The sequence below is a fragment of the Peromyscus eremicus genome, chromosome 4 (assembly GCF_949786415.1).
Source record: "Peromyscus eremicus chromosome 4, PerEre_H2_v1, whole genome shotgun sequence".
In the NCBI taxonomy this organism is placed as follows: domain Eukaryota; kingdom Metazoa; phylum Chordata; class Mammalia; order Rodentia; family Cricetidae; genus Peromyscus; species Peromyscus eremicus.
Genome location: NC_081419.1, coordinates 125,273,718 through 125,300,540, shown reverse-complemented (window position 1 = coordinate 125,300,540; position 26,823 = coordinate 125,273,718). Strand labels below are relative to the sequence as shown.

Sequence of the window (26,823 nt, the reverse complement as noted above, 5' to 3'; positions counted from 1 at the left end):
CATCATTTTAAACAGCATCTCACTCTGTAGCCCAGGCTAGCCTCAAATCTGAGGCTATCCTCCTGCCTAAACCTCCCAAGTGCTGAGATTATCATATCATGCTGTTAGGGTTTTTAGCACTTTCACATTTCACAAAGTTGTTTTTTGTTTATTTATTTTTAATTTATACACACACCCCAAAAGTCCCCACATTTTAAAACCTGAGGACAGCAAACGATTAGCAGCATTTTATTTTTCCAAATAAAGACAGGGAAAACCTCCGCTCTCCATGTCAGTGCTGCCTAGCAGAAACACACAGCAGGCCACAGTGTGGTTTCCAAGCCTCCAGTGACCACACCAAAAGAGGTGAAAAAAAAAAAAAAAACAACCTGGCAGTTCCCTCCGTACTTACAATCCCAGCACTCAGGAGGCAAAAGGAGAGCTAAAGTGAGTGAGGCCTTGTCTCAAAGAAGCAGACCCCACATGGCTGTTCACAACTGTCTGTAACTTCAGTTCTTTTAGCCTCTTTGGGTGCCAGACACACACATTGTGTGCAGACAGACCGGCAGGCAAAACACTCATACACATAAAAATCAATCTTAAAAGAAGAAAAAAATTGAACCGCAGTCTGCTTTTTATCAAGACTGTGCAATCTCAGCTCTAGAACCACGCCAGAGACAATCTCTCTCTTACAAGATCAAGCTGATGGTCTAGCTTGAGTTTTAACAGCGTGCTCCTAAGCTCTAAGTTGCTTATAGACTGTTATAGGTAACATTCTACAGGCCAATTAATTCAAAGCACTCCAGTCATCCCTACACTCCAGAAGCCAGAGGCAGCAGCCTGCATTAGTTCGGAGGGAAATTCCTCCCTGCACACATTCGATTCCTGTACAGGCATGTTTCCCTTTGTTATTATACGAGTCTGCGCTTACACAGCAGATTCGGGAGAAACAACAGTCACACGTCGGCTCTGAGATGCAAGAATCTGGTCTTGAGATATTTCCATCCTGTAATTCCATGTGGTCATTGGAGGCAGTGGTACTTAATTTTTAAAAATAGGTTTGTAATTACATTTATTTATTTTGGAGGAGGAAAGAAGGTATGTGCTGCCGAGCACTGGTAGCACTCCAGAGGCAGAGGCAGGCAGATCTCTCCGAGTTCAAGGCCAGCTTGGTCTACAGAGTTGGGTTCCAGGACAGCCAGGGCTACACAGAGAAACTCTGTCTCCAAAAACAGAACAAAATAACAGGAAAAAATTTTAAACATCAAAGAACCAAATAAAGTGCCAAGTGTAACTATACAACTTATAATTTGGTAAAATTCGGGCTGGAGAGATGGCTCAGTGGTTAAGAGAACTGGTTCTTGGAGAGGACCTGAGTTCAATTCCCAGCACCCACATGGTGGCTCACAACCATCTGTAACTCCACTTCCAGGGGAGCCATTTAAACACAGTAAGTATTTAAAAGTTGTCTGCCCCAGGTGTCAATGAGTTGAGGTCACTAAAGAAAAGAAATAAGGTGGCTGCCAGTGAGATGGCTCAGCAGGTTAAGATACTGTTGCCAAACCTAATGGTCAGAGTTTAATCCCTGGGAACAACATTCTGGAAGGAGAGAGGCTGTCCTCTGACCTTTTGTGTGCCATGGAATACATGCACGTATACACACATATACATAAATACAGTAGAATAGTGAATAAATAAATAAAAGCAAGCCAGAACCCAAGGTTGTATGCTTATGGAACATATAATTGTATCTTTTGTTATTTTGGTTTGGGCCTGGGATTAAACCCAGAGCCTCATATATGTAAGCACATGCTCTACCACTGAGCTATACATCCAGCCCTAAATGTGTGTTTATTTTCTAAATTACATATATGGGTATGTGCATATGCCAAGGCCAAAGGTGCAGGATCCCCCTGAAGCTGGATTTAAAGGGCAGTTGTAAGCCACACAATTTAGATTCTGGGAATCAAACTCAGGTCCTCTGGAAGAGCAGAGCCAAGGTCTCAAGCACTGAGGCATCGCTCCAGCACCATTAAATGTGTGTATCTTTAGATAGCTGGGTCTCTTTCTGCAAACTTATCCTAAAGAAACAGATGGACTTGGGCGGGGGGGGGGGGGGGGGGGTGTGAATGACGGAGTTAGCTTAACTTTCAGTCATTGTAAATCATTATAACAATTACCTGAGCCAATCAAGTTAAGAACAGGTTTATTTCTATTGAGAGTTTGGGAGGTTTCCTTTCGGGATTGATTGATATTGGCTGTAGAAAACCAGAGAACACAGCATGGCAACAAAACAAACTGCTTACCTCAAAAGAAAAAGGAAATGTGGAAGGCCGGGCATTTAAATACTTCCTTCCAGGGCCTGCAGACCTACCCCGGGCTGCACCCTGGAAGTGTCCACCAACTTCTAAGAGCACCACTATGACCAGGCAGTGGTGGTGCACACCTTTAATCCTAGCACTAGGGAGGCAGAGGCAGGCAGATCTCTGTGAGTTCGAGGCCAGCCTGGTCTACAGAGTGAGTTCTAGGACAGGCTCCAAAGCTACACAGAGAAACCCTGTCTCGAAAACAAAACAAGAGCACCACTATGGGAAACAAGCCATTCATTTATTCATCCATTCATCATTTATTCCATTTATTCTACATGAGATAGATCTCATGTAGCCCAGGCTGTCTTCCAACGTGTATAGCCGATGATGACCTTGCACTTCTGGCCTCCCTGCTGTAAGCCTTCTGAGTGCTGAGATTATGGGGTGCACCACCACACCCATTTTTATGTAGTTCTGGGAATCTGAAAATCAAACCTCCCAGAGCTTCTTGCATTTCCTTGCAAACACTCTACCAACTGAGCTACATTATGGCCTCCGTAGGCCTCTATCTGCACACACCTGTCATACAAGTGAATCTTTAAAAAAAAGAAATTGTGAGTTAAAAAAAAATGCATACTGGTTTTGCTGTTGTGCCTCCAATTACATAAGTTAACCCACCACAGTGAGACATGTGCTTAGTTACATACAATGGGGAAGCGTTCGATTCGTGTGTACTGGAGAAAGCAGTGTACACAAACTTTGGTACTGGCCAGTTTCAAACAACCATTGCGAGGGTCTTACAACCTATCCCCCTTGGGTAGGGAGGGATTACTCTAGGACCTCGGGAGGCTGTGGTGGGAGGGTTTGTGGAGCTGAGAAGTTTAAGATGAGCCTGAGCAGCCCTGTGAGACTCTGAAACAAAACCAAACTCCACCAATCTCCCTTCTCTAAGGCACCTGTGTGAAAACCTGCAGCTCTAATCCTTTGTCCTGGGCACTCACTCTTCTAGCTTTCTGTCTCTGCTCTCTGTGCCTCCAACTGCTCCTTATGAAGGGCCTCCAGCCAATGAGATGGCTCAGCTGGTAGAGGTGAGGATCCCACATGGTGGGAAGACAGAAATGATGCCATTGGTGGCAGTCTTGGATCTCCACATACCCTCCTGTGGCCAACCCCTCACCCTGAAATAAAGTAAAATGGGGGGCGGCTTCTGTTTTAGTCACTCCTGTGCCTCAGTAGCCCTGACTTCAAATTCAATGACTGGCACGTTAAATGTCCTCTCATTTAGGGGGACCTTAGAAAGGCTCACAGAATGTCCACGGAAATGTCTCTTGAGGAGGGGGGAAAATGGGTGATGACATTTCTCTGTCCTTGACACCTGTAACAGGGAAGGCAGAATTTTTGTTTTTTTGTTTTGTTTTTCCAGAGGACCAGACTCTGCCAGGTGATGTGTAACTAAGCATTATCCATCACAGGCCTTAACTATGGAGTGATATTAGTTATTAGCAATGCAGGATGAGCACATGTGTGGAGGAAAAGGGGAAGGGAAAGGCAGCGGAATAACTGGTGTATCTTTTTTTCCCCTTCTGAGAACAATGAAGCAACTGGACTAAGTTATTCTGATCAAGAACACGGTTGGGAAAGAGTAAGACACTAGCCTGATGGTAGGTGGTACTCCAGGGTTTAAAAAACCAATGCCTGTAGAGAGGCTCTAAGTAATGAAAGGGAAGCTCTGCTAGCAATCTTTATGACACTTCAAAATATTTACCTAGTTTGTGTCTGTGTAGGGGGGACAGTCACAGAGATGCAGAGAATAAATGAGAATGATGTGTCACAGGGCAACTTGTAGGGGTTGGTTTTCTACTTCCACCTTGTGGGATTTGGATATTAACTCAGGCTTGGTGGCAAGTGACATTAACTGCTAGGCTATCTCGCTGGCTTCCTATGTCCCTTTAAATACTTTGACCAGTAAGTTGTAGAAGTACTAATTGAAAAAAAAAAAAAAAAAGTCTCGGATATTAGCCAAGGCTAGTCTCAAACTGATAGTAATCCTTCTGCCTCAGCCTGACTGCTGCTGGGATTGTAAGCATGAGAGATTGCGCTGGGAGCTGCCTACGAAATTTCAATGAACACACTATGATCATGTTTTGATACCTTTTTCGAAGTGTTAAATCCATCCCAAACCCGCCAAATGTTTTACTCATGAAATTGGTATCCGCACTGCTGGTGACCTGTGTTAACTACTAGGAAATCTAATTCCAGATAACTTGTACTTTTTACTAGGCATCAAGACCGTGTTTACATAGATTATCCCACTTAATCCATAAGGCCACTGAGCCAAGGAGAAACAGCATTATCTGCATTTGAAGATAAGCAAAAGGAGGGGCTGGGAAATGAACGCAGGAAGTCTGACTCCACCGAACAAAGAACCGCCCAGGCCGCAGTTGGGGAGATTAAAATGCAGTGATTTCTAGCTTCCAATGAGAAGAGGGACCCTGGGCGGGAGCAGAGCGAAAGCCTTCCGAGCATCTGTGCCTTTTAGAGTTGCCCCCCTCCCACTAGGGACGCTCCATCCACCTGCCCGCATCCCTGAGGACCCCCTCGCACCCCTCACCTCTGCCAAGGCTCACACAACCTCGCACTCAGCCCTCTCGGCGCCCAGAGTTGAGTGGGGTCTACTACTCGCTGACCACCCCGAACCAAGCCCATTCCATCACAGGGAAAGTCACTTTCCAGACACTGACCCGACCCCGCCCAGATCGGGCACAACGGGGCGAGGCCTCCACGCCCCCTCCCCTCGCCCGGGCACCGGCGCCATGAAGGTGACCTCCCCCTAGGGCTGCACGCGCCGGGTGGTGCTACAACTGGCTCACACGTGGTGAGCCCGGAGAGCGCGGCCCCTCCCCGCCACGCGCCGCCTGCAGCCCGCTCGGTCACGCCCCCAAGGAGGCTCCGCCCTGGGCAGGGCGAGGCGCACACCCGCCCCGTGTGGACTGGCAGCGCGAGCTGGGCGAGATCCAGGACGCGCCCGGGGTGCAAGAAACCCACGAGGTCGCTCGGCCCCCGGCTCAGGGTGGCCCTGCCCCTCGGTGCGCTAGGGAGCGCGCTGGGACCGCCAGACAGGCTCTAGTGGCACCGCGCGTCCTGCGGCTTGTCTTTGGAAAGCGGGCGTTCTAGTCCCTTGGGGATGGATACCTTTAGCGCCCCAAAGGATAAAAAAATAAAAATGAAAAAAAACATTATTTGGCCCAAAAGCATTTGTTAAGCCTGTTTGTGACTGGACCGTGTGTGTAGCAGGGAGGGGTTCCATTCAAGACAAGGTGAATCTGTCCCCTAAAAACGCTTTTCTGAGTCTCGGTCCCCCTTATCAATGCTCCTCTGTGGCAGTCCATAGGTGTCCCAGAAAGAGACCGGGAAGGAGTCCTACCTGGCGGCAGGTGTCATTGAGTAATCTAAACGTGCAAAAGCAAGGCGGAGAAAAGAAAAGCTTTTGAGGGCCAGATGGGAAGCGCTCCACGTCCCCCACCTTCACTCCAACCCCCATCCTAAGAAAAGAAACCGACCTCATCCGTCTCCCCCACACACACCCCACCCCATCCCAGGAGCGAGGCCGCCCCGCCCAGGCAGCCAGCGATTGGGAGATGCAAATGCCGAGTTCTCTGCCCAGCAACGGATGACGCGACACCTAGCGCGAGGCGTGGCCCGGCCGCTGCCCGAGCGGGCACCTCGGTGTTTACACGGGGCGGCCCCGCGCGCGCCGCAGCGGCCCGCAGACGGCGAGGGGGAGGGGAGCGCGCGCGCCTTCGGGGCCGCGCGGGGAGAAAGGCACTGGAAGGCGGCGGCGGCGGGCGGGCAAGCGCGCGCGGGGCCGCGGAGGAGCGCCAGGCCGCGACCGGAGCCCGCGGGGGCCTGCGAGGCTCCAGTCCTCGGCCCCGCAAAACAATGCGCGGCGCGCGGCGGAGCTCTCCTGGCCCGGGGCGGCGGGGACGCGCCGAGCCCGCCTGAGCCCGCGCCGCTGACCTCCCCCCCGCACAGACGGCCCGAGCGCCGGGCGCCGCGCTCCCAGCTCGCGGGGGCCGGGCCCAGCCGCGGGGCGGGGCCGCCCCTCCGTCGCCGCTGCCTCCTCCCCCACCGCCGCCGCGGAGGATGCGGACGGCCCCCGGCGGCGTCTAGCGGCCCGGGCCCGGCGCGATGGTGCAGCAGCGGGGCGCGCGGGCCAAGCGGGACGGCGGGCCGCCGCCCCCGGGGCCCGGGCCGGCCGCCGAGGGGGCGCGCGAGCCCGGCTGGTGCAAGACCCCGAGCGGCCACATCAAGCGGCCGATGAACGCGTTCATGGTGTGGTCGCAACACGAGCGGCGAAAGATCATGGACCAGTGGCCCGACATGCACAACGCTGAGATCTCCAAGCGCCTGGGCCGCCGCTGGCAGCTGCTTCAGGACTCGGAGAAGATCCCGTTCGTACGGGAGGCGGAGCGGCTGCGCCTCAAGCACATGGCGGACTACCCGGACTACAAGTACCGGCCTCGCAAGAAGAGCAAGGGGGCGCCCGCCAAGGCGCGGCCCCGCCCCCCCGGAGGCGGCGGTGGCGGCAGTCGGCTGAAACCCGGGCCGCAGCTGCCGGGCCGCGGGGGCCGCCGAGCGACGGGAGGGCCTCTGGGGGGCGGCGCGGCGGCGCCGGAGGACGACGACGAGGACGAAGAGGAGGAGCTGCTGGAAGTGCGCCTGCTGGAGACCCCCGGGCGCGAGCTGTGGAGGATGGTCCCGGCAGGGCGCGCCGCCCGCGGACCCGCGGAGCGCGCGCAGGGGCCATCCGGCGAGGGGGCGGCCGCCAGCGCCGCCTCCCCGACCCTGTCGGAGGACGAGGAGCCCGAGGAAGAGGAGGAGGAGGCTGTTACAGCAGAGGAGGGCGAAGAGGAGACGGTGGCGTCGGGGGAGGAGCCGCTGGGCTTTCTGTCCAGGATGCCCCCGGGCCCCGCCGGCCTGGACTGCAGCGCCCTGGACCGCGACCCGGACCTGCTGCCCCCTTCGGGCACGTCACACTTCGAGTTCCCGGACTACTGCACCCCCGAGGTTACCGAGATGATCGCAGGGGACTGGCGCCCGTCTAGTATCGCCGACCTGGTTTTCACCTACTGAGCCCACCGTCAGCGGGGCGCGCACGCCCCCAAACCAGCTGTTTACATACAGGAATCAGGTATTGGGGCCCCTCGGAGGCCGAGGCTGGCACCCCATCTCCCGCGCAGCCTCCCCCCTCCTAGTCGTGCCCATCCCCCCCCCACAGATCCAGACATACCCCTCCCCTGCAGACACACCCCAAGGCAGCCCAACCCCCACCTTCTCCCTGACATCTAAGCCCCTCCCCAGCCAGTCTTGTCCCGCGTAGCCACCAGCAGCCAGCCCCCCTCGGATACACCTCCCGTTCCTCCTACATACCTGATCCCCTCCCCCCCACTTTGCACACGCCCCTCCTCGTGGCCGGGCGGCACGCCCCTTCGCTCCAGAATCCCTCCGCCCTCGCCCGGGCCTGCCTTGGTGGTTAAGGGGGCGCTGCGGTCTCTCGGTCCGGCGCTCCTCCCAGTCCCCTCCTCTCCTGGAGAGGGGGGGGGGAGGGGCGTCCTCCCTTCCCCCCAGGATCTCAAGGCCCCACCCCTCAGCTTGAACCGTCCCCTTCTTGCGCATGCTTAATGCTTCTTGGAGGGGGCTGGTCCCATTTGAGCTGCAGGCCTCTTGTCGCCAACTTCGAAAAGGAGGGGGCTAATATAGAGCGATCCTAAGAAATCCTTTGATCCCGGAGCCCGTGGCTTCCTCTCGACCCAGCGGGGCGTTACTGCCTTAATGGGAGGCGCACTCAAAGGGAGAGATAGAAACTAGCTAGCCCTAAACTCTGCAAGTGTCAACCCCTTTTCTATGATGGGGTCACCCACGCCCACCACCACCCTCCACCGCGTGACTGCCTTTACAGCCCATCTTGGTCGCCGGAAACTTCCTTTCCCCAAGTGGGAATATGGGATTTGGTCTTTGTCTGGAAATCCACCAAGATGGGATTGTCCAAGAGAACTCAGAACCAAGACACCTACCAGTCTGGGGACAGAGTTCCTGCTGCCCCCTCAGTCCCCCTCCTCGGGAAGCGCCCTATCAGCTCAGGGCATCCTCTCTGCCTGGGTTCCTCCCTAAGTCCATTGCCCCTTCCTATCACTCAGATCCGGTCTCAACAACCACAGCTGCAGTATTCACTGGGAGAAACTGAAGCACGTCGTTGCTAGGGTTTAGGACGGGCATCCCAGCAGACGGGTGGCAGAAATGAGGCCCACGTCTAAACAGTGGCTTGAGGAGAGACCGGGCCAGGGCAACTGGGGACAGGGCTGAGCTAGTGGACGTGGGTGCTTTGCACCTCGGTCTTCCATTGTGAGAAATAGGGGTGGCACTGCTGTAGCTAGGAAGCTGTGTTGAGATTAGGTTGCCCTCGGGAACCCTGCCCGGGTGCCAAGTCTGCTCCACTGGTCTCCCGCTCGAGCCCCTCCCCTCCGGCCTCCCCATCCCCCTCTGCCTTCACTACCTGTATCTCACCGGCGTGTGTTCACCTTCTGGGTGGCTCACACACACTCATTCACACACACACAAATCTCAGGAACAAACGGTCCCAGAGTCCTCCTCGGCCCCTGCCCTGGGTCTCTGCAGGTCTCTGCCCCACGCGTTCCCTTCGCTGACAAAGCCACCAGCTGCCTCCTTAAAGCTTGGTGCTCCGGCTCTGGGCCTTTCTTGCGCTCTTTCTCTCTCTCTTTCTGTTTTCTCTTTTCGTTTTTTGTTTTTGTTTCTTTTTCTTTTTTTTTTTTCTTTTTTTAAGAAAACAAGTAACAAAAAAGACAATGAAAAAAAAAAACGGAAAACGTCATGTGAGTGAAGAGATGTCACTGTCTGTGGTCTTTGGAGAACTAGTCTCGTAGCTGAGAGGAGGGGATCCCTCCTCTGGGGCGCTGGCACCCACAGCAGGACTCGCCAGTCTGATGCCAGGACTGAATAAAGTGTATTTGCCCCGACCTCGCCCTGTGGTTCTGCATGTGTGTGCTTCTCACCCCTGGTCAGCTTCAAGTGCCTAGAGTGGGCTGGTGCAGGGAAAGCTGGATGTCTCTCTAGGCCCGTTACCCTCTATCTCAGGAATCCTTCGCCTTCATTAAAGATGGCAAACCCTTCTTTACAGTGGCCAGGCAGGCATAAGTGGGAGAGCCAAACTGGGGTGGGCACTGGTGTCACCACAAAGCAAGCATGGCAGCCCACTGTAGCCAGAGCGCCACGTGTTTCATTGGAGTTGCAAAATAAAAGCCCATGCAGATGTTTTTGAAGTCTCTTTAGATCAGATGAGACAGGTGTGCAGGCTGGACCGACACCCCCCCCCCAAAGGGTCAATTTGATTATTTAATGAGGATTAGGAAGCAAGATTGGGCGGCTCTGCTCAGGGCCCACCTCCTAGAGCTGCTCTGTCCATGTGTGTCTTGTGAGAATCACGTTAGTACTTTCAGAGTAAAATCATGCTTGAGGTGAGCAGCATTTAATGTGGAGTGCCCCATAAATGGTATGCTTCATTTATAGAGTAGGAAGCTGGAGGGTCCCACAAGCAGCCATGACTAGACGTATACTGAGGTATCTATCCCTCAGGTGTCTTCCCAATGCTGCCTCACAAGAGCATCAGCCAAGGGCCTGGCACACACAGGCCTGTGGTGTATGCTTACCACTGACCAGAGGGCCACGGGCCATGAGACTTCTCTTGAGATTCCAGGTCTGCTCCTCCTTGGCCTTCTGTACCTTTGCCCTTGATGCCCCTTGATCTGCCAGGTCCAGTGAATGCCTAGGCCCAGACAAAGCCCGTTTTCCTATAAGCCAAGACTGGGTGTGGGTCTTCAAAGGGCAGCTTTTCAGCTTCTGGTTGGAAACAAACAGGACATTTATGTGAAGAGGTAGCTTTGAGAAGATAGGGAGGGCAGGGTATGTGCCAAACAAGTTGGTTCGAGGAAGGGCTTCCTAGGCCATGGGAAACAGGGTGAGTAAATGCCCTCCAGCAAGGTCAGTCCCTGGCAGATAGCAGCTTACCCAAGGCCACACCCCTCCCCCGGTAGGCCTGCCCAGTGTCTAGGCTAGGTTGTTGTAGTGTGTGGGGGGAGACTTGGGCGTTTCTCCTCCCAGGCCCCCACTGTGGTCCCTGCTCCCGAACAGCCAGGGCTTTGTCAGGCTGCAGTGTGAGCTCTTCATGCCCAATCCTGCTTCTTTCCACAGGTGTTCATCCTAATAAACATCTTACACCCCAAACTCAGTCTTGGTGTCTGCTTCTGAAAGAGCGTCCTACTGTGGAAGGATTAAAGATTGACAAAGGGAATGTAGTCACTGACTTAACAGTGGCAGTTAGGGCACCTCAGATACCCCTTCCACTGCCTCCCCAAGGTGGCTTCCTTCACCAGACCCTCCACACCAAACCTGAGGCTGTCCCCTTCTAAACCCTCACCAGGCTGCTGCAGCTAATCGTCAGTTGTGCCTGGGTCGAGGCACAGAAGAGGTGAGCTTGGTGAGTCCCCTTAACATGGTCTGGAAAGCTGCCGGTGCTGGGAAACTTGGTCAGTCCTCTCCACTCTGCAGTTTACTGTCACACTGGAGGTGGTGGGACTGGAAGAGAGGCCTCTTCCATTTCAGATGCTGATCTGGAGAGGGGAACACTCATACTCACAGGGACTCTGGGGACACCTAGTGAGTGAGGAGTAGAAAGCAGGTTAGGTAGGTGGAGGTCAGGTGAGACTAAGGAATTTGCCTCTAAGGAGTGTCCATAACATTTCTGGGGTCGTGTCTCACAGGGATGGTTTGAGCCACCCCCACCCTTTTGCCTTTTTATTATTAAATGTTTTTTTTGTTTGTTTTGAGTCACGGTGTCTCTATAGCACTGGTTGGCTTGAAGCTCACTGCACCGATCAGGCTGGCCTTGAACTCGAGATCTGCCCGTTCTCGTTTCCAGAGTGCTCAGATTAAAGGCATGTGTCACCACCCTCTCTCTCCTTTTGCTTTTTGGGGACTGTCTCACTCTAGCCCAGGCTGGCCTCCTGAATGCTAGGACTATAGACATGGACCACCATGCTGGGTTTATGTGGTATTGAAGCTTGAACCCAAGTCTTGATTCATCATAGGCATGCACTCTAGCAACTGAAATCTGCCCCTGGCTGAGAGTGTGCATTAGCCAGTCAAGTCTTTGTCCCTGGGTGTCCAAAAATGAAAATGACAAACATTCATGGTCTTCCCTGAGTGCATGGATCGAAGAGAAAGACAAACCCAGGCTTGAAAATATTCTGATGATAGTGAATCAGAATGTGCATTCAGAATAGGCACAGGTCACTTAACCTTGTGACCCGAAATTGCAGTAGATGGTGGCTTTAGAGAATGGCTACATATTCTGACATTCTCCCTTGTGAACTACCCCCTCAATCCAGGCTGGCCTTTGCAAATCCCTTTGAACAGGATGTAGCAGGAAGGATACTGCAGGGTTTCCAGGGTAAGGTCACTTGAATTACTGTGTCAAGATGCCGATACTGAGGCCGTCATCACATGACGCACAGAAGAAACCTTGTATAGGTGCTTTAGTTGATGACTGAAGCCTGATCCTGGATGTATAATTGCAGAAACTTGGGGACAGTTCCAGCCTAGAGTCATTTGTGTCCCTGAAAGCTTTTGGAGGAGCTGGAATCTCAGCCATCATGAGACTGGGGCGAGCCACTCTGCGATGTCCTATCTGAGTTCAGCATCATGAAATAACTACTCACACTAAGTGGAAGTGGTAACTGGAGTAGTAAGGAGGCAGTCAGGCACAGAATAAGCAATATTGATAGAACAAAGGGGAGGACCAGCAGGAGTGGCTGACCCAGAGCTTGGCTGTAGGATGTAACTGTGGACAGTTGAGGTGGACTGGCAGGCAGGAAGGGTCTCGAGTTTTTTGGATTGTATCCTTTGGAAAATGCAGACAGTGCTCAGTGATGAAAACCTTCCCAGGCTCCCGCACTGATCTCAGGGCTCAGTCCCCAAGTTCTTGGCTTTAGTTCAAGGCCTTTTTGCAGTTGGCTCCTTCACTCTTGTGGATGTGTCTTCAGTCACGAGCTCTACTTCCAGACTGCCTCGGCCACACTCCCTGATGACAATGCACGGCCATGGTATTTGCCACCGCTCTTGTTGAAGGCGTTGGGAGACTCAAGTTTCCCCAGCTGTGCCTTGGGTGGTTGGACTAGAATCCTCCCAAGAGTATACCCAACCCGGCACTCTGTGAAAGGGAGGGAGGTGTTTGCTGGCAAAACTGCCTATCTAGCTTCTGTGTTGCCTAGCTGTGAATGCCAACCCTCTCCCCAATCCTTAGAGGTTTCTAAGCAACCGGCTTCTGGCCCTCAGTTGTTTCTGGCCTCCTTTTAACTAAATGTCAAGTTCTTTTCTTTCTGCTCCAGAAAACCTGAGCCCAAGGGTCTCTGTAGAGACAGGATACAAACGCGGAATGGAAAGAGGCCTGGGATGGAGGTCAGGGCAGCGTTTGCTGTGGGACTTGGAAAAGCCACCTGGCCTCTGCGGCTTTTTGGTCAAATTGCACTTACCTGTCACCTGCTCCTTTGGGCTTTCCCGCTTGTGGGTTTGAATAAAGTGACAAACATTCATATTGCAACAGATTTTAGTTTTAATTTGACATTGTTAAGATACATTTTATTTTTGTATGTCTGTGGGTGTGGCCGTGTGTGCTCGTGTATCTGCATGTGCAGGTTGTTGCCCATGGAGGCCAGAAGAGGGCATCAGAGTCCTTGGAGCTGGATAAAGGTGATAGAGAAACCGTTGTGATGGGGTTGCTGGGAACTCGGGTCCTCCGCAGGAGGAGTAGTGGCACTTAACCACTGAGCTGTCTCTCCAGCCCCCCCAACCCTCCCCCCTGCTGCAGCAAACTTGACGCCCACTATGCACCAGGCACTGTCTTAAAGATGGAAGACGCATCAGTGAAGAGTGGATGGAGGCACACGATGAACAGACAAAGGTGACAGTGTCGTGTGGTAGAGGGGCTACCATTTTAGATGAGATAATTATGTCCATCAAGGTAAGTGAAGAAAGCCAAACTAGGTAGAGCCCCAGGTCCCCAGCTGTTCTGTGTCTCATTCCGCCGCCTGACGCCTCAGGCTGAGATGAGCCGAGCCGCTGAGGAACGCCAACAGGTCTGCAGGGCAGGAAACGAGAGGCACCACTGGAAGGCAGTGACCCGGGAGCAATCGTGGGGGACAAGACTTTCCCATGTACTTCCTGTCTACAGGTAATTGGGAACCCTGCGGTCGTTTTTTTAAGCACCAATAACTTACAAACTTGGTAACAATGCATGTAACAAAAATTACCATCATAACCATCTTTGAATACAACTTAGTGGCATTAAAAGCAGCCTTTCTGTAGCACAGCTCCCTAAACCATTCACCTTGAGTGTTGACTGCTTGAGCAGGCCACACCATATAGCTCACTTCCTTTCTGTCCTCCTGCCTCAGCTTCTTCATGAGTGCTGGGATTACATGCACACACCACTACAGCCAGCCTCCAACAGCCATGCCATTTCCCTTTTGTATGTGTGCAGTTTATTGTTGTGTGTGCATTTATTTTTGCGTTTGTATGATATGTGTGTGCATGTGGAGGTCAGGACAGCCTGAAGAGTCTGCTCTGTCTTGCCACCTTTACCTGAGTTCTAAGGATCTGAGTCAGGTCACTAGGCTTTCATAGCAAGTGACTTTATCTGCTGAGCCACCTCTCTGGCTCATATGCTGTTTGAGAGAGAGAGAGAGAGAGAGAGAGAGAGAAAGAGAGAGAGAGAGAGAGAGAGAGAGAGAGAGAGAAAGGAAGGAAGGAAGGAAGGAAGGAGAGGGGGAAGGAAGGAAGGAAAGAGAGGAAGGAAAGGAGAGAGAGAGAAGAAAAAGAACAGAAATCCAGAACTGACTCCTGAAAGTTGTCCTCTGACCTCCATGCATACCATAGCACATGAGACACAAAATAAAAACATTAATGAAAAATGATACCAATGCTTTAAAACAAAACCAGGGTGTCAATAATTAGCCCAGGCTGGCCTTGTGATCCTCATGCATTAGCCTCCAAAGTATCTGGGATCACAGGCCTGTGCTAATAGGCCTGGCTCACTATATTGTTTTTCCAGTGTCAGTACCTTTTCTCACTGTTACATACACTGGGTTTTTGTTATTGTTTCTTTTTTCTTTTCCTTGTATGTTTCTTTTGTCTTTTTTTTTTTTTTTTTCTTTTTCTTTTTAATCTATGAGTGCTCAGCTTGCCACCAGAGGGCATCAGATCCTATTATAGATGGCTGTAAGCCACCCTGTGGTTGCTGGGAATTGAACTCAGGACCTCTGGAAGGTCAGCCAATCCTCTTAACCGATGAGCCATCCCACCAGCCTCTTCTTTTATCTTCTTTTGTAGTTTGTTCATTTCTGATAGTCTTATGTACCCCAGGCTAGCCTCAAACTTGATGTAGTTGAGAATGACCTTGTGCTTCTGACCCGCTACTTTTTCCTATGGAGTGCTGGAATCAAAGGCATGCGCTATGCCTCAGGTATGTGGTACTGAGGATGGACCTCAGGACATAATGTACCAGGCAGGCTCTCTACCAGCTGAGCTACATCCTAAATCCTTCTGTTACAGCACCAGAGAGATGACTCCTGAGTTGTCCTCTGACGTCCACACACATGCCATGGCACATACACACATACACGAATGCATACACTAAGTAAAATAAATAATTTTATAAATGTTGCAGGCTGGTGAGATGTTCAGCTGATAAAGGCACTCACCATCAAACCAAAAGACCCAAGTTTCTTCCCTGGGACCTTCAAGGTGGAAAAAGAGAACTGACTTTAGTGTTCACTAACCTCCATACATGTACAGGCACATGCTTGCCCACACATGTGCACACAAGCCACACACAAAATAATAAAATGTAATTTAAAAAAATTTTTTGTAGTTTTTTGAGACAGAATCTCTCTATGTAGTACTGATTGTCATGGAACTCCCCAAGTAGGCCAGGCTGGCCTTGAACTCAGAGATCTGTAGCTCAAATTCTAATTAGTCTTAATAATAAAAACCTTGAGTCAGATATAGGGGTAAATGCTAAAGATCAGAGGAGTGAAGTAGCCAGCCACTGGAGAGACTTCTTACCCCTACCGAATCCTCAGACTGAGCTGCTGTCTCCTACCTTATATACTGTCTCCACCTCCCTAGTGCTGGGATTAAAGATGTGAGCTTCATCCTCTTGCTGTTTCTCTTTTAGACTGGATCAACTTTGGCCTTGAACTCCCGATCTTCCTGCTTCCTCCTCCCAAGTGCTGGGATTAAAGGTGTACGCCACCACTGCCTGGCCTCTATGGTTAACTAGGGGCTAGCTCCACACTCTCATCTCCAGGCAAGCTGTATTTGTCAGAACACAAACAAAATATCACCACAGAAGTCGGGCGTGGTGGTGCATGCCTTGAGTCCCAGCACTGAGAGGCAGGCAGGTCTCTGTGTTCGAGGCCAGCCTGGTCTACAGAGTGAGTTCCAGGACAGCCAGGGCTACACAGAGGAACCCTGTCTCGAAGAACCAAAAAAAAAAAGAAAAAAAAAAAAATCACCACAGAGATCCACTTGTCTCTGCTTCCAAGTGCTGGGATTGAAGGTGTGTACCAACGTACCTGGCCAATAAAAAAAAATAAAATAAAATAAAATGGACTCAAAAGACAACTCAAGGACAATTTTATTCAAGTTTTTTGGAAAAAACAACAGTGCAAGCAAATGAGGAAAGAACACAGACACTGTGGCCATGTGACCCTTGACCCTTTTCGGGCCATTTACCTAACACCGTTTTTCTGAAGATTACTTTTCTCACATATGCTCTGTTCTTTAAAAAAAAAATAAAAATAAGATAAAATAGGCCAGGTGGCAGTGGTGCACAGGCCTTTAATCCCAGCACTCGGGAGGCAGAGCCAGACAGATCTCTGTGAGTTCGAGGCCAGCCTGGTCTACAGAGCGAGATCCAGTACAGGCACCAAAACTACACAGAGAAACCCTATTTCGAAAAACCAAAATAATAATAATAATTAATTAATTAATTAATTTTTTAAAAAGCCAGATAAGAAAGGACTCCTGGTCCTCTACAAGCTAACTTCTTGGAATTTTTATTCCATGTTGCGGTTACTTTGGCAGTCTGCTTCCTTAGTTTTTTCTTTTTTCTTTTTTTTTCCCCCAAGACAGGTTTTTCTCTGTGTAGCCTTGGCTGTCCTAGAACTCACTCTGTAGAGCAGGCTGGCCTCGAACTCATAGACATTTGCCTGCCTCTGCCTCCTCAGTGCTGGGATTAAAGACATGAGCCACTACCACCTGGCTAAAAACTTAGTTTTCTTTCTTTCTTTTCTTTCTTTCTTTCTCTCTTTCTTTCTTTTTTTCTTAATTATTAATTTTATTTATGTGCATGTGTGCATGCTGTGGCCTATGTCTGGAGGTCAAGGACAGATTGAGGAAGGTGTAATGAGTCTTTTTTTGTCCTGCCAGCCAGCTCCCAAATAACAACACAGAAATTTACTGTTAATTATGAAAGCTCAGCCTTAGCTTAGGTTTGTTCCTAACTAGTTATTATAACTCAAATTAACTCATTTCTATTAATCTACATTCTGTCATGTGCCACCCATCCTGCTTCTCCCCTGTCTCCTGGCGTCTCTCGCATACACCTAGATTCCTCCTCCTACTTCTTCTCTCTGTCCTGTTCAGAAATCCCTCCTACACCTCCTGCCTAGCTATTCGCAGATCAGCTTTTTATTACACCCATCACAGCAATATACCTTCACACAGTGTACAAATATCCCACAACATTTCCCCCTTTTTGTCTAAATAAAACTCTAATACATGGTCTCCAAAGAGAGTTCCAGGAAAGGCGCAAAGCTACACAGAGAAACCCTGTCTCGAAAAACCAAAAAAAAAAAAAAAAAAAAACCAAAAAAAAAAAAAACCCCAAAACTCTAATACAGTAAAACTATATACAATAAAAACAATTATCAAGTAAGAATTACATTCATAATGTCCAGTCCATGGGAGACCTTTCAGGGGGTCTTGGCTGGTCAAACCATATTAGCCTGGAAGCAATCCACAGGTTCTCATCTTCTGTGAAAACAAAAGCAGAACCTCTTTTCCAAAGCAACATATCCTTAGACATAAATTTTGAAACTGAGATACCTTTAAAATATACATATTGATTTAACCAGCCACTTTTACAATCAAATGTCTCTCTGCAGTTAAAATTCCCAGAGACAACACAATCCAGATTCTCTGTGTAATATCTATCTATATGTGGCTTATTTTTTTATATTACTTTTATTTTTTCTTTAAAGACTTTATTTTTTAAAACTATTTCTTTATATAACTGTCCATATTCATTTTCTTTTCTCTTCCAAGCCTACATACATTTTTACACACACTGTAAACCATTTAAAGTCTTATTCCATCTGAATTTGGCTTACTGTGAATCTATTGCTTTAAACTGCAGTGGCCAGTACCGAAGCGACAGCCTTGGCTGCTGACTCCGCCCATCTCAGCTTTTCAACATGGTGGAGATAATTCACTGCCAGCTCTGGGAGACATGCTCTCCACAGACTCTGGGAGGCAGTGAGTCTATGTGTCTATCAAAGCCGCGTGTAGCCCAATTTACTTCAAAAAAAGGATGGGGGCTGGAGAGATGGCTCAGAGGTTAAGAGCACTGGCTGTTCTTCCAGAGGTCATGAGTTCAATTCCCAGCAACCACATGGTGGCTCACAACCATCCATAAAGAGATCTGGTGCCCTCTTCTGACCTGCAGGTGTATATGCAGACAGAACACTGTATACAAAATAAATAAATAAATCTTTAAAAAAAAAAAAAAAGGATAATGGGCATTGAAGAGTTTGCTTTCAGTGTGGCAAAGTCAGCCACTGGGCAAGAAACTGCCGTTGCCTCAGCTGCTAATAGTATGCTGTCCAAATTGGACAAGCAGGACACAAAGGAAGTTAACTGCCTAACTTTGCCAAGACAAGGTAGAACAGTCCTTCAAAATTCCTGCTTCACAGAAAAGCCTAGTCTCGTGTTGATGGGTACTGGCCCCAGAGCCACATTTACCCACCCCAGCTCTGGGAATGTGTTGTGTCTGCCTGAAGCAGGAGTTTGTACCCAGTGCCAGCTGCTCAAGCATTCAGCAGGGCCTTGTAAAAGAACTGTGCCTCTGTATACCAAGCCTACCTGACAGACCACTTTCTCAGGCTCTGTGTGTACATATGAGCCTCCACAATGGACGCCATATCCAATGAGTCTTTTTTGGTTCTGTCAGCCAGCTCCCAAATAACAACACGGAGACTTAGTATTAATTATGAAAGCTTGGTCTTAGCTTAGGTTTGTTCCTAACTAATTTTTATAACTTAATTAACCCGTTTCTATTAATCTATGTTCTGTCACGTACCGCCCATCCTGCTTCTTCCCTGTCGCCTGGTGTCTCTTGTGAGTACCTGTACTCCTCCTACTTCCTCTCTCTGCCCGGAAGTCCCACCTATACCTCCTGCTAGCTACTGGCCATTCAGCTTTTTATTACCCCAATCACAGCAACACACCTTCACACAGTGTACAAATACCCCACAACAGGGCGTCTTTCCTTTCACCGGGTGGGTTTAGTCCCTCTCCAGGGACTAGACTCAGGCCATCGTGCTTGGCAGTAGTAACCTTTACTCACTGAGACATCTCACTTGCCCCAACATCAGTTTCCTCTTTTGTTTTGTTTTGGTTTTTTTTTAAGACAAGGTTTCTCTGTGTAGCCCTGGCCGTCCCTGAGTCTCCCTCTGTAGACCAGACTGGTCTCGAACTCAGAGATCTGCTTCCCATGTGCTGTGATTAAAGGCGTGTGCCACCTCTCAGCCCAACTTTGGTTTCTTATCATTGAATTCTAGTTGGTCTCGTATACTAAAACCGTAACGAAGGGAGTAGGGCAGGCCTTAGCATTTACAAAGCCCTAGGTTCCATTCCCAGGATCAAAAATCAAAACATCAACAGATGCACCTGCAATACTTCTTGGGTGTTGCTGTCAAGTTACCATCAGTACTTGGCTGGTCTGTAATCCCAGGCTCCAGCCATCCCTCCACACCGCCTCCTGAGTAGCTGCAGACATACACTGTGCCTGCTTACACTTTTCAGTAGTCTGTAGGTGTTTGTTCTCTTACCCTAGACCCCAGCCTAATAGCAGCCGCCAGGAGGAGCAGGCAGGGGCAAAGCCATGTGTCTGCTGGGGTCTCAGCCCTGTATCATTTGATCCATTGCAGAAATTTTACAAGTGATTTTTTTTTTTTTTGCTCAAAGTCTTTAAAATCCCTCCTTTTACTTTGATTTGAACCCTAGAGTGCTTTAATACAGACAGAGGAAACCTTTTAAGTGGGTTTGTACCCATTTATAGGTCAATATTCTTAATCTTTGTCCTGAAGTGTTTCTGATGAAGTGATAGGTTTTACTATGCTTAGCATCTTATTGAGGTTTTTTTTGTTTTGTTTTTGTGGTGTTAGGAATATAACCCAGGGCTTTGCCTTGCTAGTTAAACACTCTACTACTGCACTGAACTACACTCCAGTGTGTGTGTGTGTGTGTGTGTGTGTGTGTGAGAGTGTGCGCGCGCGCGCGTGTCAGAAGATGTCAGATCATGTGGAACTGGAGTTATAGATGGTTGTGAGCCACTGGATGTTGGGAACTAAAGCTGGGTCAGAGGAGAAAGTGTTTTTAACTACTGAGCCATCTCTCCAGCCCCTATTTTTATTTTTATTTTTTTATTTTATTTTGTTTTTTCGAGACAGGGTTTTTCTGTGTAGTTTTAGTGCCTGTCCTGGATCTCACTCTGTAGACCAGGCTGGCCTCGAACTCACAGAGATCCGCCTGGCTCTGCTTCCCGAGTGCTTGGATTAAAGTGCCACTGCCGCCTGGCCTATTTATTTTTTAATTAGTATATGTCTCTGTGTGTTTGTATACATGTATGGGGGACCCAAGGAGGCCAGAAGAGGATATAGGATCCCCTGGAGCTGGAATTACAGACAGTTGTAAGCCATCAGACATGGGCATTGGGAACCAAACTTAAGTCCACTTCAAGAGCAGTGGGCACACTGAATACCTGCAGGCAAATACTCACACATAAAATACTAAACAAACAAAGTAACTAAGGGGTAGCCAGGTGAGGTGGCATGTAGCAGGCTTTCTTTTGGGCCACCAACCAGCTCCCAAATCATGACAGAGATTTTTATTAGTTATGAATGCTTATAAGCCTTATGCTTATCCCACTAGCTCTTATAACTTATTTTAACCTGTTGCTCTTCATCTATGTTTTGCCTTGGGGCTTTTTACCTTTCTGTCTGTCTGTCTGCCTTACACCATGTCCGGTTGGCTGGTGGCTGCCTGGCTGGCCCCAGGCATGTCTCTCTCTTTCCCTCATTCTCTCTTTCTCTCCTCTCAAGCCTCAATTCCTCCTCCTATTCATCCTCTCTGCCCACCAGTCCCGCCTATCCCTCTACTGCTTAACAACTGGCCGTTCAGCTTTTTATTAGACCAATCAGGTGCTTTAGGCAGGCAAGGTAAAACAGCAACACATCTTTACACAAGGAAACAAATGCAGCAAAAACAAATGCAACATAAACAAATGTAACACATCTTTACATAGTGAAAGTCATGTTCACAACAGTAGTACATGCCTTTAATCCCAGCATTTGGGGGGTAGAGGCAAGCAGATCTCTGCTGGAGACTGGCCTGGTCTAATTAGGGAGTACCAGGGCTATACAGTGAGACCCCCATCTCTAAGAATAAGCAAACAAAACAGTAACCAGGGACAACAATGGTAACAGATTGACTGTACTCTTACTGTACCCCAAGGACCCCTTCCTGTAAGCACGTCTCATTTCATTCTTTCAAACTCTCTGAGAGGCAAACACCTCCATTTTATGGACAGAGACTGATATTCAGAGTGGTGACGCCATATGAGCTACACATGGCAGGACCGAGAGTCAGAGCTGGATCTGCTCACCTGATTTCAGCTCACAGCCTCCCACCCCAGTGGCCACCTTCCTCCTATAGTGGGCAGAGGATACATACAATACAATGGAACACTCCTTTTGTGTTAGTTACTTTACAGATTATGTGAAAAAATACCTGACACCCCCCCCCCCAAAAAAAAAGCAATTCAAGGAGGAGTTTATTATTTCAGCTCACAGTCCTACAATCTTAGAGCACAGTCTACCATCCCAGGAGGAGTTTATTATTTCAGCTCACAGTCCTACAATCTTAGAGCACAGTCTACCATCCCAGGAGGAGTTTATTATTTTAGCTCACAGTCCTACAATCTTAGAGCACAGTCTACCATCCCAGGAGGAGTTTATTTTAGCTTACAGTCTTACTATCTTAGAGCACAGTCTACCATCCCAGGAGGAGTTTATTTCAGCTCACAGTCCTACAATCTTAGAGCACAGTCTACCATCCCAGCAGGAGTTTATTTCAGCTCACAGTCTTACAATCTTAGAGCACAGTCTACCAACCAGGGAAACCATGGTGGCAGATGACCTCGTGTCAACAACTGGGAAGCAGAGAGCAATGAACAGTGGTGTTGAACTAGCCTCTTCCTTTTTATGGTCCAGGACCCCAGGCCATGGAAGGCTGCTGTCCATACTGAGTGTGAGTTTTCCCCTCTCAATTAACTTCATCTAGATACTCCCTCACAGACATGAGATTTGTCTAGATACAAAGTGACACAAGATCTTGTCAAGTTGACATTGAGTGTAAACCATCCTACGTTTCCTGACTCAAGGTTGGCCCCACCTCCCAGGGCATCTGGCATCCTGTCTTGCCATCGCCTCCTGACATTCATCCATCCCACTATGATAACATCAGCCATTCTCAATTCCCCCTTCCTGTTCCCAATAAGGGTGTCCCCCCAACACACACACACACACACACACACACACACACACACACACACACACACGTACTGTAGTGCATACAAAGCTCTTCACACATAATAAGCAACATTTGTTTGGGGCTATTATTAGTCTGTGCTCAGTAAATACTGACACAGTAAAGCATTTATGGGGGGATTGGGGATACGATACCAAAAAAGAAACATAGTACAATCATGTATAGCACACTTAGCTCTACGTCCCTAGCCTCCAGCACAAGGAACAACAGAACAGATGTTGTTCTAGCCACTATTCCGTTGTTGTGAAGAGACCTCATGACCATGGCAACTCATAAAAAGAAAGCATTTCATTGGAGGCTTGCTTACAGTTTCAGAGGGTAGTCCATTATCATCATGGCGGAGAGCATTGCAGAACACACGGTGCTGGAGCAGTAACTGAGAACTTTATATCTTGATCGCCAGGAAGCAGGCAGAGAGATTGGGACTGGCATGGGCTTTTGAAACCTCAAAACCCACCCCCAATGTCACACGTCCTCCAACAAGGTCACACCTCCGAATCCTTTTCTTTTTCTTTTTCTTTTTTTTTTTTTTTTTTTTTTTTGGTTTTTCGAGACAGGGTTTCTCTGTGTAGTTTTGCGCCTTTCCTGGAACTCGCTTTGGAGACCAGGCTGGCCTTGAACTCACAGAGATCCGCCTGGCTCTGCCTCCCAAGTGCTGGGACTAAAGGCGTGCGCCACCACCGCCCGGCCTCCGAATCCTTTTCTAATAGTACTACTCCCTAATGACTAAACATTCAAATATATGAGTCTGTGAAGGCCATTCTTTTTTTTTTCTTTAAGATTTATTTATTATGTATACGGTGTTCTATCTGCATGTACCACTGCCCGTCAGAAGAGGGCACCAGATCTCATTACAGATGGTTGTGAGCCACCACGTGGTTGCCGGGAATTGAACTCAGGAGCTCTGGAAGAACAGCCAGTGCTCTTAACCTCTAAGCCATCTCTCCAGCCCTGAAGACCATTCTTATTCAAACCACCACAGATGCTCAAGATGCAAAGGCATACTTGTGCAATGGTCTCTGATGAGGCTCAGAGAGGTACCATGATTCTCTCAGGACCACACAGTGAATGTGCGAGCATATGACGAGCCATGAAGCCGAAGGCCTAGCAAAGGATGACTCCCTAAGGAGATGCCGCTGGCAAACACTGCCCACCACAGGATTGGAGCTAAATAGGGATGGAGCATAAGAGCGGCTGTGCCATGGACCCCTTCCTCCTCCTCCCCATCCCAATCCCATCTCAAGGTCAGGGCAACTAATCCTTAGTCTGGGGTGGAGACTCAAAGAAGAAAAGGACATGGAGAAAGAGGGAGAGGGAGTGAGATTAGGGCAATCTTGTGGCAGTAGGAAGGACTTCCCAGGAAGTGTCAGTGAGCGATGAGGCTCAGCTGCTGAGGCCAAGGCCTTGCAGAGATGGGAGGCCCTGCGAGGATCTCAGGATCGGTAGGTTTTCTCGTTTGGAGACAGGGTCTTGCTATGTAGCCCAGATTGGAGCTTCTCCTGCCTTAGCCTTCACTGTTGATAGGCACCTCTAAGATGGAGAGCTTGTTGTTGTTTTTTGAGATAGGGTCTCATGGAGCCCAGGCTGGCCTAGAACTCGGTATATAACTAAGGGTGCCCTTGTACTTTTGATCCTCTGCCTTCACCCCGGGAGTGCTGGGATTACAGGCATGTGCTATCATGCTGGGTTTATAAGGTACTAGGGTAGAACCCACGGCTTGTGTATGTTTCGTGGAAGCCTTCTACCACTGAAAGCTACATCCTCTGGCCAGATGTTGGTTTTCTGTATGGGTGGGTTAGGGGCACTTGGAGGGAGAGAGACCCAGAGGAGGGTCTGAAGATACAGTGAGGAGACAGACGCTCATGGGAAGACCTGTTTCCTGTGAGAAGAGTCGGGCCTGAGGAATGATGGGAGTGTGGCTGAGGAGTCTGAGCAACCCCCAGATGCCCAAGGAGATTCACATATAGAGCCTTTCAGAAGGAGAAAAGGGAACTCAGGAAAAGACAATGGTTGGGGATCTGAGTAGAACTACAAGTCTGCAGAGCCAGCCTGTGGGGTCAGAGGGACCCCCACCTCCCCTCTCTCCAGTATCACCTCCTCCCATCCCACTCCCCCCCCCCTCCCCACCCCGGGATTGCGGCGCAGGCGCGAAGCAAACTTGCTTTGCTCTGCTCCAGCTCTGACAGCTTCTGCTGGCTCCGGAGACACAGACCCAGAGGTGAGCTCAGTCCCTGCTCCATGAGGCTCGACCCCTGCCCGGCTGGCTCCCCTGCTCCTAGGAGAACCGCCCCCCACTCCTCTAGCATCCTCAATATGATGCTCCGGCCAGAGGTGGGACGTCTGCTCCCTATGCTCTGGCTTGGGGAAGCAGAGATGATAGAGAGGCCCTTGGCACTGTGGGCCTCGACACCCCAGGGTTCATAGGCTGGGCAGAGACTTCAAAGGACGATTTCACCCGTCCCTCTCTAACAACCCATTCTCATTCCGCCATGCCTCAGCTTCCCTCTTTGGAAAGTGCGCAGTTTATTTCGCCCCAAAGGGTGGTCAGGTCAGGGAGCAGAGCTGGTGTTCCTGATTCCCCAAGGAAGGCTTTCTTTCCAGCTGCGCTGGGGTGGGTGTGCCCGAGGACAGATTCAGTGCGTCGTGCCGCCCACAGGCCCGTCTCCTTCGAGACTAGTCTCCGCCGATGCAGAGCTCCTTGCCCCGACCCACGCAGCCTCTTCCTCTCCCCACTCGCTTCTCATCAAGTACTCTCCCTTTGCAGGTTAGGAACACACTCCTGGATGTTTCCATGGCAACCCCCGGGCTCTTCAGCATCCTGTCGCTCCCTGTCCTCTCCCCACAGACCCCCACCCCCACCCTAAGACGGGAGGAGGAGGGGCCAGGCAGAGGGGAGGCTCAGTCAAGGTCACCTTCCTTCTCCAGTATCAGCAGGATGAACCAGTCCTTTGCATTTGGAGGCCGGGCGAGCATGAATTACGGGGGAGGAACTGACTCTGGCCCTTTGTGCTGTGTCCCTCCCCTCCCCTTCCGGGCCTCTTCTTCACGCTCTGGTTATGGAGTCTCCTACAACCGTCCAGCCCCATTCATTTTTCTCACCAGCGTCCCCAGCCCCGGACCGGAGGTCTTTGCTCTGACCCTTCCTCCGCCCCCACCTCCTTGACTCCCTGCAGTCCGGCTGTCCGGCCTTCATTTTTAGGTCACTGCTATGCCTCGGCTTCTACCATTTCTCATCTCTGGTTTTGTTTGGTTTTTTATTCCTTCCTTTCGTTGAATGGTGGGGACAGTGGAGAGCCGCGACCCAATCAGCATTCCTATGCACATGTGTGCCTCTTTGGAGTCTCCAGAAGCACCACCACTCGTGTGTGTGTGTGTGTGTGTGTGTGTGTGTGTGTGTGTGTGTGTGTGTGTCTATGAAGGGATCCCGGGGTCACGCTGATTGGGGGTGAAAAGGGTCCTGGATCACCTTCCTCTTCAGAACAAGTGCGCTGCCTTATTTTGTTTGAAGCTGCACGGGGACCTGAGGGAGATGGGGGAAGAGGCGACAGGAAGTCCAGGCCTGTGCAGCACCTTCACGGACACAGGTCCCTTCTATCCCCAAGATCTCAGAGTTTCCTTTTGTGGGTTCCTAAATGGTCTTTCCTGGAAATCTGGTAGTCAAAATGACTGAGAGGCCTTAATCCAGAGGGCCCCTGAGTTTCACTTTCTGTGGACTCACTACCCTTGGGACTTGCATGCTGTGAAGGTCAGCCCTAGGCCGTCAGGACCATGCAGCTTGAGGCCTTCCACCCAAATGGACAAGTACCATCTAGGAAAATTGCCCCAGGAAGGGTCCTGAAAGAGACTTAAACTTTGAGAGGGAACATGAAGATCTCTCACTCTGTAAACGTGGGAGCCCCAAAAGTTGAGGAAGGAAATAATCACAGAAAACACAGTAATGGGGGCGGTCGGGAGGGCTCACGGGGTAAAGACACATGCTGCTGCCCAGCTGATGACCCGACTTCAAGCCCCAAGACTTACATGGTAAAAGGGGCACTGACTCCTGCAAGTCTTCCTCTGACCTCTACACGTGTTCACATGCGCGTACATGTCCATCACACACACTCACACCAAATGCATTTTCAAAAGAAAACACCAGAACCATCCCAGCAGCCCCTTGGATGAAGCACTTTTCATTATTAGCTCTGTTGTACGGACGAGGAAGGCCTGAGAGGTCAGTACACGGCTAGAGTCACATCCAGAAAGCGTGGGTCTGGGACTCAGTCCAACAGTGAGGCTCCAGAGCCACATTCCAGCTGCTGGATGGTCTGCAGAGAAGACAGGCAGATGGACAGACAGCTGCCAGGCATAAGGCTGAAAACCACTGGCTCATGCACAAAGGACTTAGGGAAAGACGGGATGGCTGAAAGGCTAGGTGGACTGTAAGGTGAGGTATCCAGTGATAGACAGGGGTGAGAGGGTTACCATGGCAACTCCTGCTGATCTCCCCCTGTCACTGTCCCTTGTGCCCACA

General features: G+C 50.0%; 1 protein-coding gene across 1 annotated transcript; it reads left to right on the top strand.

Annotated features, from left to right (window-relative positions):
* Positions 1-6,476: 6,476 nt before the first annotated feature.
* On the top strand, positions 6,477-9,059 carry Sox12 (SRY-box transcription factor 12). The gene has a single exon (XM_059259669.1). It carries the CDS (start codon positions 6,477-6,479, stop codon positions 7,419-7,421), a length of 945 nt encoding a protein of 314 aa, XP_059115652.1. The 3' UTR covers positions 7,422-9,059.
* Positions 9,060-26,823: the final 17,764 nt, after the last annotated feature.

Bases quoted from the DNA above. Each gene is read 5' to 3' on its own strand.
- Sox12 (XM_059259669.1), top strand. From the start codon at position 6,477: ATGGTGCAGCAGCGGGGCGCGCGGGCCAAGCGGGACGGCGGGCCGCCG.